The sequence below is a fragment of the Linepithema humile genome, chromosome 5, assembly GCF_040581485.1.
Source record: "Linepithema humile isolate Giens D197 chromosome 5, Lhum_UNIL_v1.0, whole genome shotgun sequence".
Classification (NCBI taxonomy): Eukaryota; Metazoa; Arthropoda; class Insecta; order Hymenoptera; family Formicidae; genus Linepithema; species Linepithema humile.
In genome coordinates this window covers 11,178,593-11,191,420 of record NC_090132.1, presented here as the reverse complement: position 1 = coordinate 11,191,420, position 12,828 = coordinate 11,178,593, and the positions used below count along the sequence as shown (strand labels likewise).

At 33.7% G+C, this 12,828-nt stretch overlaps 1 protein-coding gene across 13 annotated transcripts in view; it reads right to left on the bottom strand.

Moving 5' to 3' along the window:
• Window positions 1-12,828, bottom strand: part of LOC105676570 (forkhead box P) — a 286,205-nt gene that overhangs the window by 13,866 nt on the left and 259,511 nt on the right. For 11 of the 13 annotated variants that reach the window (XM_012374631.2, XM_067356013.1, XM_012374622.2 and 8 more), the window contains 8 exons: window positions 11,866-12,456; window positions 11,365-11,427; window positions 8,407-8,656; window positions 5,648-5,752; window positions 5,359-5,533; window positions 3,524-3,710; window positions 1,791-2,088; window positions 273-317 (listed from right to left, as the gene is read on the bottom strand). In XM_012374631.2, coding sequence (XP_012230054.1) covers window positions 273-317; window positions 1,791-2,088; window positions 3,524-3,710; window positions 5,359-5,533; window positions 5,648-5,752; window positions 8,407-8,656; window positions 11,365-11,427; window positions 11,866-12,456 — 1,714 coding nt within the window. The remainder of the gene's footprint in view (window positions 1-272; window positions 318-1,790; window positions 2,089-3,523; window positions 3,711-5,358; window positions 5,534-5,647; window positions 5,753-8,406; window positions 8,657-11,364; window positions 11,428-11,865; window positions 12,457-12,828) is intronic. The other 2 variants (XM_067356021.1, XM_067356015.1) reach the window with 2 other exon arrangements.

Sequence of the window (12,828 nt, the reverse complement as noted above, 5' to 3'; positions counted from 1 at the left end):
AGTTTGAAAGAAATGAATAAAAAACGATGAATTATATTCAGTTGAGTTTCATTCTCCAGTCCCAAGTGTTTGCATGGGATTTTGGAATATTCTTATGGAATATTCGATCCTGATTGTCTTAGGAAATGTCAGTAAAATTTAAAAAATACGATGCTTTATGGAGAGGCAAAGGTGAAGATGAAGGAAGGATGTGAATGCTCATGCAAAGTGCATCCTTCTGCAAGAAAATCTTTAAGCCACAAAAGGGAGCGTGGAAAGTAGCTTGACAATACCTTGTTGGACGTCAAGACCAGCACGCTCCAGCATGTAGGGCAGCCCTACACGGTGGGGAGGGCGGGCAGCACAAGAAATAAGGAAACAACAAAAGCATCGATAAGAAAGAGGTTTGAGTTGGCGGATGTAAGAATTTATTTTACATCTCATCTCTTTTTTCCCTCATCACATAAATTTCCTCTCTCTCACTACACCTATGCTCGTCCTACGCCGCCAACAAGGTGTCGAACACTGTCGCTTCACGTGACATAGTCGCTACCATAAGTAATCTGTGCGTGTGATACAATTTACAGGAAAAGGCACGAGACCAAGAGAGGACCGTAAAGAGCACTTGCTACAGGATTAGTATTCTTTTATTTCGTCGGAGTGAACATAATTCAAACCTCGAAATGCAAAAAAAAAAATATATATATATATATATAATTTATATAATATAAGAAAATAATTTTACATAGAATTAAAAAAACGTTAGTTTATCAAAAATATATTCTGTTTATAAAAAAAAATTAAGAAATATCTTTTAAACATATTATCTCATATACTTTTTTTACAATAATATACTTGATAATGCTTAGATATTTCTTTTTTTCTTTCCAAATACACAGGCTTATATAATGTGCGAAAAATAATTCTTTTTATCATAATAAGTTCCATTACGGATAAAACTTTTTATATTGGCGTTCCGAAGCTCGCTCCGAATATAATTTTGTATTATCGTTACCTTCGTTAATATCTATTCCAGATCTATCAACGGCTACTCTGCGTCTTACAGTGCCCTCGTCATACAGTCCTACGAATAGTATTTAATTTCTAAATTTTTTGTTTCACCCTTTTCTTTATCGATATTAATCCACTTTCACTCCCTTATCGTATGCATCTCAAGTATGAAGCTATACATTCCGAAAATGGTTATATAAAAAATTTTTTAATTAAAAATTTACAATTCTCTCTCTCTCTTTCTCTCTCTCTCTCTCTCTCTCTCTCTCTCTCCCTCTCACTCTCTCCTTTAAATATATAAATTATATATAAATCACTAATCAATCAACAATTATTTGATAAAACAGTTCTGACAGGAATACCTCTTTATGTTTCTCAGAATAAAAATATCTTCTTATGATTCTTTTTATACTTATATGTTTCTCTATTTATGTATATCGGTAAATTAAAAAGTTTGATTAGTATAAGATTAGGGAAACAATTCATTGATTCAAAACTGAAAAGCTTTTATCTTCATCATTAATGTGTAAACCAATAAAATATACTATTATATATACTATGTACTAATACTTAAACATGTTAACAATTATATTGAAATGACGACCTCATTAATCTAGGAACAATTCGCAATCAACCATTTTCCTTAAAACAGGTTAAATGGAAGAGTTCTCGCAAAGTTTACAAACCACTGTGATAAATTTGCGCAAAATGTGCGATTCTGACCCTTATTGATCCTAGTTATGCAATAATGTTGCAACTATCTCGCTTATTATTTTTATTAAATGGTGGAAAAACCTTACCTCCTGCCAATGAAAGAGCTGACTTATCGCTGATACGCCGTCGGATGGGACCAGCCATGCTTGGCATACTACCAGGCATGTTGGGCATTGGTGGTAAGCCAGACATGTTAGGTATGGTCGGAAGTGGCGGCATCGGAGCAGCACCAGCCGATGGAGGCAGTTGACCACCCGCGGGTGACCTCACAGCGGACACCAGCGCGGACATGGATACTGGTGATACCTGAGAGACCCCGAAGTTAGGTGGTGGCTGACTCATCAGCGCAGTGGAAAAATTTAACTTTGGTAAATTCGAGCCCGTCTGAAAAAGAGTTTACGAAATCATGGAGAACTAAGGGACAGAGGGCAGTGATGATATAAGTGTAATACGAAGAGAAGCTAATTGGTATCAGTATACAAAGAATCATTTTCGTCAGATGGATTTTTTTTATCTTTAGATTATAAATATAACAAGTCGGATATCATTTAAGTTTTTCATCAAATTATACATTTCAAATTAACCATTATAATGAAAAAATTCAAATATAATTAAATAGATAAAATAAAAAGTTTTAAAATATTTAATCGATCAATTAAAATATTATATATTCAAATAAATATTTAATATGTAAAATTAAAAAATTCTAAAAAAAGTAAAAACTTTAATTATATATGTACGTATATTTGTATGGTATGGCAGAATTACTTATAAAGTTTTCTTAAAATTTCAAAAAATTTTGAATGATGAATGAAATTTTGTGATCTTAATTTCTTAAAACTTTGTAGGTCTTGTAAACCTATAATGTAGCAATAATAAAAAATTTAATATTTTTATTTTTAATTAACTTAACAATGCAATTTACATATCTAATATGCTATTTAATGCAACATAAATATCTTATTACATATCGTGATAATATTCAAACTATACGACATATATGAACTATACGAACAATCCGATCTTTGTAGCGGAATCACTCACACACAGCTGCGTTAAAATAATTAAGCCGTCGAGCGTTGTCGCTGGGGAAGGGCTATGCGATATTGGTATTCTGCGACTGCCCAACTTGTTAGGGGTTTTAATTAAGGCGATATAAAATCACCGCAGTCCCGATGAATTATTAATGCAAACTTTATGTATAAATTAGCACTTGACTCGACAGCGCGTTAAAACTGAAACTCGCGTTGTTGTAGCGGACCGCGAGAAGCTCGTAAAATCTTTCAACGAGCTGGTCTCTCGTGAAAATCCGGCTTTACGATTTCAATGCCGCAGAAAGTTTACGCATCGCAGTCGGATAGTTTTTCTAGATTCGGTTTTCAATATTTATTCTAGAACTCTTAAGTATATTATAACTGTAGCTAAAGATGAAAGTTTTCTCTTGTTTCAAATATAAGTTTCGTGATATTACAATAATTAATATTTGAATTTGCATATTGAATGTACGTATCACATCTTTTAAAATTGTGCGTAAAAAGTCTACAAAAATAACAGTAGTATTCATAGATTATTTTTGTTGATATAATAAATATTCTAATTATAAATTTTTAACTCTAGTAATACAGTGTCAAGAAATGAAATATTTAGTAAAATTAATATAAATTTTAAATATCTTTTTGTAAAAAGTTAAATTATTACGAAAAAAATTGATATTATAGTTACATATTACGTATTTCTTTATTATAATAAATAGTTAAATAAAAAGGTATATTGTGAAATACATGCATAGAAAATTGTAAATACAATATAGAGAACTCACCGATGACTCTGATGATTTTGGTGGTTCTGGGGAAGCCATTTGTTTCGCCATATGCAGGTGATGCATCATGGCACCTAATCGATCTCGTTCTTTTTGCAACTGAATTTCTAGCTGTGACACTACTTGCATCTGGACCCTGGCTTGCGCTGTCGATCGGTCGTCCAACGTGTGTTCTGTATTTAAATGTCTGCAATATTTCAAGATTAATTACAGCTTACTATTCAAACTTTGCAGTTTTAACTGAAACAATTACAGATATCAGATATTGCTACTAGAAAGAGATAACTAAAATTAAAATATTTACATATTAATATTTTAACATCGTAATCATGTATCGGTCCTTTTTTTAAATTAAATTTAATTATTAAAAAAATATGATAATACACACGCACATGCACACGCACACGCACATGTACGCATACACACAATGAAATTATATATATTGAATTAAATTAAAATAAATCTATTAAATTGAGAGTGGTATATGTATCTACATTGAAAATTGTGAAAATTTTACTTTAAATTATTTTTTGTTTTATAATATTATAATTTATTTTTTATATCACATCTAATAAAAATCTGTATTATTAACTTGAAAAGTGTAGCATTTTACTTTAACATGACATGAGACATTTCATTAAAAGTTGACTGAAACCCGCAATCTCTGTTTATCGAGAAAAAATATGGAAAAGCGATAAAAATCGCCCTGCATACAATTATCTTGCAAGGGCTGCAAAAATCTGTGCGTCAAAGGCTATGAAAAATCCGGAGTACGTAACATTTCCATTCTTTAAAGCGCCCTGGAAACGGTAGAACAGAAAATTAAGCTTTGCCACATCGTAGATAGGGATGAGAATAGGGTGCCAACACCCGCCAACAAAATTCCGTATTTAAGAATTTCCGTAATCCTTCTTCGTCGGCGGAACGGACGTCTGTATCGATGAGGGTGGGTGAAGAGGAGCAAGCTGGTCGGTTAAGAACGTAGATGCGGGAAAGTCGAGGAAATTTGAACGGACGAACTAGAGAGGGAAGAAGCCAGAAAGGGATTAGACTGAGGGGCATAACGATGCGGTCGAATGTCGTGAATATTAATGAGACAAAGGTAATTAGCGTTTTCTTTTTTTTTTTTTTTTTTTTTTAAGTAACGGCTTGTTTGAGGGAGTTTGCACCGACGAGCTCCATGATTACGAAGAATCCCCTGATGGGATGGAGTTTGTGGTTGCGGCTCGTAACCGATGGGTAAGAGCGCCTGATGTCAAAAAGATACGCTGACACGAAGGATTCTTTTTACACTTCCTTTGCCTCATCTCCCATCAAATTTTATTGCTGACTTTATTCCACCGGTTTTTTTAGCGTACACAAAGCCAAGCTTCGAGTTCAAGCTTCGACCTTCTTCCGCACATTTACCTGCTTGCTTGAAAATTTCAATAAAGGAAAGATCTACGAGACATTTACAAGATATGAAAAATGGTGACAAATATCACAAAGATTAGAGCGTCGTTTAGATATTTCTAAACATTTATCATCTATTGTAGAAACAGTTTGTCCCGATAAAATATATCAAATCATGAGTGATAAAATCTGATTTGTTTTAATACAATTTTAATGCAATAAGAGATATTTTTATTTTCATAGTTGGCTTGAATAAATTATGAAATTTCTTTGTAATACATTAAAATAAAAAATTGACTGCGTTAATTACACTGATAAAGATTTGCTACATAACAATCAAAATAATCAAATAACGTTAATTTCTTTAAATTAAAGTCAATTAAAACACAACTAGTGGATCATATATGACAGAATTAAATAGATAAAAATAGAAAAAAACTTACTTAAGGAATGCTTGATAGTCTTCACATATTACTTCACAGCCTGGCCATTTGCAAACCCCATGGCCATAAAGAGGGTGAACTTTGTCGTTGCATGAAGCGTCCAGCGGTTTCTCGTCCATTGGCGTTGTGCCATTCACCTCGGATCGTCGGCTTGAAGCTATCGAATTCAGAATGCCTGCGATAGTTCGGCAAACGAACGTCGCAAAAGTAAAACATATAAGCAAGGAAATGAGAATACAAAAACGAGCAAGATTAAAATCAAGTGAGAAGCGTGAAATTTTGATTTTACCGTTCAATCCAGAATTGGATTTCGGCACGCTGGAGTTTTGATGGGATTCCGAGGTGTCTGACGGCTCTGATTTCCATGATGGTAGATTATCACCTGGTGGCAAACCTGCGTGAAATTTAGAAAAAACTACCGGTTGATAACTAATTAAGTAAAAAGGTAATAATCGTCGTATTTTTTATTTTCAGCAAAAATATTCCTAGTATTGAGTTTTCCTAATTATTGTATAATATTATATATAATTCAAAAAAATTCAAATTAAATTTATAATTTAAAAAAATTAATATAATATAATATCAGATTATATAAGTTTTAATTTTAAAAAACTTCGTCTTATAGACATTATAGGAATTATAAATAGCATTTATAGCACAATAATGTTTAGCGCATATTTCAAAGCAGTTACGTGTGAAGCAAACATGCGGACAAAAGACGAAACTACGCGTCGATGAGGAGGCATACGAATGATTGAAAATATGGTGCAAGATGGAATAAAAGTGAGGCTGAAAGAAAAATTAGTTAAGTTTAAAGAATGAAGAAAACAGAAACGGCAAAGCGAGTAGCGGAAATATTGGATGCAGGGTTCAAGGATGGCGGGCAAGTTTGTTTCACACGTGAACTCTCGAATTCAAAATAACCGTGCCGTATCACGGTTGCTTATTTCAAATGGTGTTTTTTTTAATTTACACATGTATCATGTGTATATCCGTGTATATGTATATACACACGTTAGGAAGAAAACCGTCGCGGGAACAAGCATCGGCGCAATGCAAATATTTCTACGTAAAAGTTTTGCCCAAGGTAAAATTGGAAAGCGAGACCAGAAGATGGAAGTGAGAAGAGGAAAGCGAGAAGGAGAAAGAGAACGATTAAGACAAAAAAAAGAAGGGAGTGCAAACACGTTGCGCGTATAGATTCGGAAGGATTTAGACAGGATGCTGAATCATATCGATTTGAACCAAGGAAATGCCTCCAACATCAGCTTACCTTCGGATTCGTCTTTGCGCGCATGCTGCTGATCACACGTGACTCCCACGGTAGCATGTCACGCATCGCTGTAAATACATGCGTGTGTTTTGTTGTGACACGTGATCGATTGATCTTTGTGATGTTTATGCAAATTCCTATGTTTATGCAATGCATCTATATTAGAATATTAAAAGCGTGATGACAATACGCGAACTAAATATATGCGCTCGTACAATTCACTTTATCATAAACGTAAGCGTTTGTCATAATAGAAACGTCAATTTTCTCATGAAACAAGTACAATACATACGCGTGTATTATGTGCAAAACATTATTAAACAATATATCAATAAATCAAATTGAATTATCCTCTTAAAAAATTATTAGAAGAAAGTGCCCGAATGCCGGGTGGTTTCCTAACTCCGAGTAGGTACTTTTCTTGGCTCCCAAGGGCTGCACTCTGCAACTGACTCTTGTAAGTGAAGAGAGTAGGGCTAGCAATTATTGTGGGCCGAGCGCTATCGCGTACGTTCATTTACGCTGCTTTTGACTTTGCGATTTAGATAAAAAAAAACGTTCTTCGGAATTTTCTACGGAAATCCACTACTTAGTCAAGGTAAGAAATATTTTAATAATCTTTATGTCAGAAAGTTTTTATGTGTTATTTCAAAAATACCCCACTGCCATTCAGAGTTAGGTGATGTTAACTAACTAGCAGACAAAGATATTTGTTTTTAATTCCGGGTAGGTAGGTAATAAGAGATTGCTCCAAGTCTAGGTAGTATTTTACTTTTAATTACGTTAATTATTTTATTGCAATTAAATTGTTAATGTTTCTGTTACTTAAATTTGCTGTCTTTCTTAAATTTGTTGACTTTCTATTTCATTTCATATTCAAAACATGTGTTTTAATTTTCCTCTAATTTTGCAAAAATAATGTTCTCTTTCAAGCTTGTAATTTAATTGTTTAGCAATGAACTTTTTTCTTTTTTTAAGCAGAATTAATTGTGTTAAAAGTTTATTTCACTTCCTATTCATTATTTATCATACTAGGAACTAGGAACCCTTTTACTCGAGGTAAGAAATTGATTTTGCGTCAGATATAATTCTATAATTTCTCAAAATAAAAAGTTATTACAAATTGCACAGGGATGTAACAAAGTAACAATATAAGGAATGTAAAATATATTCTTTCAAAATTTGTAACAATCCTATTTGGTCAAAATTTAAACAAATACAAATGATACTTTGCGCAATAGGACATTTTCCCCTACGAATTATAGACCTAATTTTGAATGCTCTGAATAGTTCATATCTTCACGCTGCTCCTTCTTTTATTTAATACGGTTGGTCATATATTTTTAATGTTAATTAATTAATATTTTTTTAGAAACAAAAAATTGCAAAAAAAAGTCTTAACCCGAATTTTTGAGTAATTTTTCGTTTCATCTGTTATATAAAACGAATGGAATTGTCCAAGTTTATAAATTTCTATCTAAGTAGTTTCATCTAAATAACACTTCATATTTAAAAAACTTACAAATTGCAGACTTGATTTTAATTCCGAACGCTTCACATTTTTTTGCATTGCAATTTTATTCAATATAACTATTTTATCTGCGCTAAAATTATTATAGCTATTACTAATTATAATTATTTTGTCTGTGCTAATATAATTATAGCTATTATTAATTTTATATCTGTGGTAAAATAATTATATTTAAAATCTATTTAACTACTAAAACATATCAGAATATCTTCAATCAAGCACATTGATTTCTGCGCATAAATACCTGAAGAAGGATTGTGACCTTGCAGGCTCAATCCTTGCTGCAACAGATACTGCCTTTGCGTAATCTGCAATTGTTGTATCAGTTGCTGCTGCTGAATCGCTAATTGTTGGAGAGGCGCCGAAGCTTTCTTCTTATCCGCCGTTTGCAATAAATGCGTCTGCTGAAATAAGTTCAGCTGCAATTGTTCCTGCAGTTGTTGCATTGTCTGCTCCAATTGCTTCTTATTGAGTTCTGCGAGTTGATGCTGATGCTGAAATAAATTAGGTGCTGCTTTGCAAATATTTATGCATTACGTTGTAAAATAAATATAAATTTATAATTATATTAGCATTGTAATATATAAAATTAATATTATAAAAGCAAACAATTTATTAGGAAAATCCAAAAAAAGTCCTATTATGTTTATTGTATGAATATTGTATTAATTATAGCAAGTATCACATAATTTTTTTAGGATATCCCTCGGTAAAAAGATCGAAACAATTATGAATTAAACAGTATCATTAGCGGTTTATTATTAAACGTCAGAGAAGTAAATATTTCGCTCTTGCCAAATTAGTTAACTAGAATAAAAAGGAGAGGAAAAAAAGGTGACGGCACTTGCGTCTTGGAATGATGAATAAATCACAGACGCAGATAATTCGCGGCGCGAAGAAAGCGAAAAGATAAAGGGCGATTGATGGGTATCTCAAAGACAAACAACGAGACACAATGGCTGATGGCGATACTTAATTGCTTACTTCACCCTTTAGAATAAATCCCCTCTGTCTATTTCATTTCTCAGTCTCTCGTGCGCCTCGAGGATATTTTAAAACAAACTTTAAGGTACCTCTATGCACCCTTTATCATATTATTATAAACAAAAACTGCACGATTAAAATGATTGTAAACACAATTTCGCTAATAAATATTTTTCATATTCATATTAAATACAATCCTTTTATGCTATACTTCATATTTGTTTTATGTTTTATGCTTTTATATTCTCATAATTATAAATTTATAATTATAAATTTTCATATTATTTAAGCAATTTTCGAATAATTGATATTTATAAAAGACTATTCTCAATTTAAACTACAATAAAATTTAGATTTTGTATGTATAACGTTTATTTTTATTCATCAAATTTTATACGAACAATGACAGAATTTAGAGATTGAGATAAAAAATTATAATAAGGTTAATTAAGATTGCAGTTGTATCAATCTATAATCTTTCGAAAGTGACTAATTGTAAGTAAAAAACATAATACAAATCTCCAATTTGAAGTATGATATATACACTTTCTTCTCTGAAAAATAATTTTTGCTATAATAAACCACGCGGTGCCATGAAAAATATTTATTGTCTCGTTGTATGCATTGGTATTTTTGAAAAAGAATATCAAAGTGCTTATTGGATCGTAGGCGCCAGGATAACACTGCGGCTGGATAGCAAAAGTGGTTCGTGCGACGTGTATTGTTATTGTAACGATATAGAAGGGACTACCTGTTTACACAGACCAGAGTATCAACCCTCTCGCTTAAGCATCCAAGTTCTCGGCAGTCCTGTCGACCGCGAATTGCGCGTATACCGAAATTTAAAACCTCTTTTAAGATTAGCTTCCTCGCAAAAATATCTCATGTTTCTGTTTCGTTCATTCAATTAAGAATTTAATTTAATACTCTGTCATTAAGTTATAATTTGCGTCGTAAAGCGCATTTTGTACGAGTTCTATGTAATATATCTTTTCATAAAGAATAGAAATTCTAAAAGACGACAAATTTGTTTTAAGAAATAAGTAAATGCTGTAAAACAATTATTTCGCGTTAAAAAAAAAATTTTATCGCATGAGAACCTACAATCTATCACTATTACCTTCGCAGTGAGGACTTTACCGCTTTCTGAATCGGTTAACGTTACTATTGAACGCTATTGATGAAACTAATGACACTTAATATAAAGGATAATCGACAGAAAGGGTAAAATAACGAAAGCATATTAGCCGTGACAAATTCATATCACATTGCTGATTACTTTAACAGTTAAACTCACTCCATAGTGTAATATACAAACTCTTTCTCTCTGAGCTGTAAATTTTATATCATATGAAACAACCCTGACAGCACTCAAGGTTTTTGTTAGGTTGCAGGAATGTCTCAATGTCTCATATTTATAGCATCTCATTTGGAATGTTCCTGCAAGCTGCTTTATTGAAACATTGCAATAGTTAGGGTCCTGCAACCTAATTTATTGAATGATTGCAAATGAAAGGTTCCTGCAACCTACTTTTGAAATGTAAATGCGTCATTCGTTGCGCATGTGCATTAGCTTGCGCAATCAGTCTTGTGCCTCGTGCTTCGTAGTCTTTTACTGCATATAAGGCGGTATTCATAATCCGTTCTTATATTTAAGATTGTTTTAAGTATGATCTTAAGATGTTATGAACCAATCAGAAAGCCAAAGACAGTACTTAAGATAATCTTGGAATAAGAACGGACTATGAATAACGCCCATAGTAACTGGCAAACATGACCAACACGATCCGGTGTTTTCTGTGGTTCTCTGGTGTTTCATATATATTCATATATTATTTTAATAATATGTCCTCGAATAAAAATAAGATATGTAAACGATTCTACTTTATAGTGTTTAATCTTTTTAATTAAACTTAACGATTTGTATTGTGATATCATAATATATAAATACCACGCGGTTTCAACAATGTTTCTGTTAGGTTGCAATGGTATTTCACAAATGTTTCTGTAATGTTTCAATAGTGTTTTTGTAAGATCGCTGCTTTTCTAGAAGATTACAAAATTTAACCTAAGCGGACATTTTGACGTTACTGCAACCTACCCGGGACGTTGCAAAAACCTTACGGAACATTACTTAAATGTTTCAAAGGTTTCAATGTTACGTTTCTGAAATGTCTCTGAGATCTTTGTGTGCTATCAGGAAAGACATTTCACTTACGTTCTTTAAAGAGGAGAAGTAGCCAAATCGTTCCTGATTAGATGCATGATCGGAAGATGAATCCTGCAATTAAACCAATAAAGAAATAAATAAATCGAAAGTAAAAGTTTTGATATTATACATTGCAAAATTATATAAATAAAAAAATTAATATAAATACTAACACAAAAAATTAATTTAAAACTAATTAATGATGTTACATTTTGAGATTCCAAAGAATATATTGATTCATCATTATTTACGATAATATTTAATAACCACACAAGAGCGGCGCTTATACAACCACAATAGTCGAAATGTTTCTAAAAACAAGATTGCACTAAGAAATATAAGAAGTATAATACATAACATAATAGAATTTAAAAGTTCTATTTTCCATGAAAAATGCAATAGAGGTACATACACATATATATTACATTCTGATCGAGTTAAATACAACGCACGCTCTATTACCAAATACTCATAAAGCTGGAGAAATTAACTAAAAACAAAGGAATTCACCTGATGATGTTGCTGTTGTTGTTGCTGCAAATACAATGTATGCTGCTGCATAAAGGATTGCAGTTGCGTGGGGCTGAGTATATGTTGTTGCAGCAGCTGTTGCATCTGATGGAGACCGCTCGCCGAGCTGAGCATCATCTGCGAGGAGGTCTGCGATGGTGGTGCCCCTGGCGGGCCACCGGGTGGCGCACCTTGAGAGGGATTCGGCGGTGAACCCCTCTGTGGGGCTTGCGGGCTCTGATGTGGACTAGGTTGGGGCCCTGGTGCCCCCGAACTGGGCTGTTGCGACTGCTGCGTGATGATTGGTTGCTTTTGCTGGGTCATGGGTGCTGCTGTCACTGCGTGTCCGGCGGGACTGAGCTTCCCATTGCTTTGGTACTCGATACCGAGATCCTGCTGTTGCTGCTGTTGCTGTTGTTGATCAGCAACGCCGCTTCCGCCTCCGGTCTCCACTATGTTGCCCCTGCTGGAGTCACGATTGCGAGCCGTAGACAAACGATCCCGGTCGCGGCACTCGCGGTCCCTCGATGAGAAGACGCTGTCGCGCGATTGCTGTTGTTGCTGCTTCAAGGCTGCGAACAGCGAAGTAGCCTGCAATACGAAAATAGAGATCGAAGACTCGATCAAAGGCTGTTGCGAGCTGCCTTATGAAAAGAAGTCGCGATGATAGTTTGTTGGGAAACATCAACCAAGAAGCCGAAAAGCTACAACCTAAACAAATCTGAATCAGCGATATTTACGCAGCGGTAAATTTTCAAAATAAGAGGTAAGGGTTGTAATCGCCACGAGGGAGATAGCGCGACGCGGGAGAAAGTAAAGGGCAGCTTTAGATGGAATATTCATGATATAAATATCACATAATGTACAGGCGTTAAACTTGTACCGTATTTTGAATAATATTGATCTTATCTAATGGTACTCGAGCAAGCCCAGCGCGGCTCGCTCCGACATCATTGGCTGGCT